Raw genomic sequence first — 1321 nt, 5'->3', positions numbered from 1 at the left:
CGCTCAACCACTGAGCCACACCGGCCGGGCCGTGGATGTAAGAAAGACCCCCTGTGAACACGGGCACATACCATGCCCTTTGGCCCCCGGTGCGGCCCCTCAGCCCGAGGACCCTGGGTGCCTTTGGACGCCCTGTCCCTGTGGTTCGGTATCACTGATCATCGGTGCTTGTCTCGGTGGCCTTATAGCACCTTTATGGTTAATAGCATAATTTTGGGATGTTAGAAACTTCTGGGCATCAACACCACGCTAACTGCTCCTGGCTTGGACAGGTGCATGAGCTGTCCCTGAGGGATCTAGCCGTTTCTGTTGCCTTTAATCTCACTGTCTGTGGTGTGAGTAGTGGTTCTTCCACGTATAAATGTTTTTGGGGTTTTTTTGTGTCAGCCCTTCATTGGAGAATAGCCTTTTGAAAGACATTTTAACTGTACACAGGAGTGCAAGGTAACATATTAAAATTCAACTGCATGGCTCTCCAACGGCTCTCCACCAAGAGAAACTGGCTGAGCAAACCCCTAGGATAAGTGACTAAGCTACCGATGCAGACAAAGTGACAGTGGTCTCCCCGAACCTCGCCGTCTGCCTGATGACATCAGGTGTCAGACACCTTCCCATTTCAGAAACACGGGAATGCGGGAAATGCCTTGATGAGGGAAATATGGGACAGGACACCCACATTCCCGAGCTGCCCAGCTGCTGTTGCTCTGTGTCGCTCTGGGGCGCTGGCACTTGGGGGGCCACAGAACACCCAGCCAGCCCCTCTCTGCTTTGCCCGGAGCTCCAGGGGTTGGGCCAAGGGCCATCGGGAGGGACCTGGCCCAGCCTTCTTGTTTCGGCTATAAGCACCCCCTTGCCACGCTTGGTGGACCTGGAGAGCCCTGCCCTCTGGTGCCCGTGGCAGCCTGCTCCTCTCCGTTGAGGGTCGGACAGGCCAGTTTTCGTTAGTCCTCAGTGTGGCTGCGAGGTTGGCTCTCGGGGGAGAGGTGAGGCAAGGAGCCGGCGGTGGAGGCGGGTGGAGGCCCGGACCTCAGGCCTGTCCTCTCCCCGCAGCGTGCCCGGGGAAGTTCATGTGCAACACGGGGCGCTGCATTGGAAACGAGCTGCGCTGCGATGGCTGGGCGGACTGTGCCGACCACAGCGACGAGCTTGACTGCAGTGAGTGGGGCTGTGGGCCCGGACGTCCTCTCTGGCCCTTGCCGTGCCCTGGCGCCTGCCAGCTGGTCCCGGTGGCCTACGGTGGCAGGAGGTGGGGGGAGGTTGTGCCCATCCCCGAGTAGACATCTAGCCTTCCCTCGCCCGGCTGTGCGGAGCCTTGGCCCCG

The 1321-nt window shown here is 59.5% G+C and overlaps 1 protein-coding gene across 1 annotated transcript in view; it reads left to right on the top strand.

Moving 5' to 3' along the window:
* ST14 (suppression of tumorigenicity 14) overlaps window positions 1–1321 on the top strand; it is a 33246-nt gene that overhangs the window by 23206 nt on the left and 8719 nt on the right. The window contains exon 12 of the mRNA XM_015571328.1: window positions 1051–1155. Within this exon, the coding sequence (XP_015426814.1) occupies window positions 1051–1155 (105 nt within the window). The remainder of the gene's footprint in view (window positions 1–1050; window positions 1156–1321) is intronic.

This window comes from Myotis davidii, unplaced genomic scaffold (genome assembly GCF_000327345.1).
Source record: "Myotis davidii unplaced genomic scaffold, ASM32734v1 scaffold148, whole genome shotgun sequence".
Lineage (NCBI taxonomy): Eukaryota > Metazoa > Chordata > Mammalia > Chiroptera > Vespertilionidae > Myotis > Myotis davidii.
This window is presented reverse-complemented; position numbering and strand designations above follow the sequence as displayed.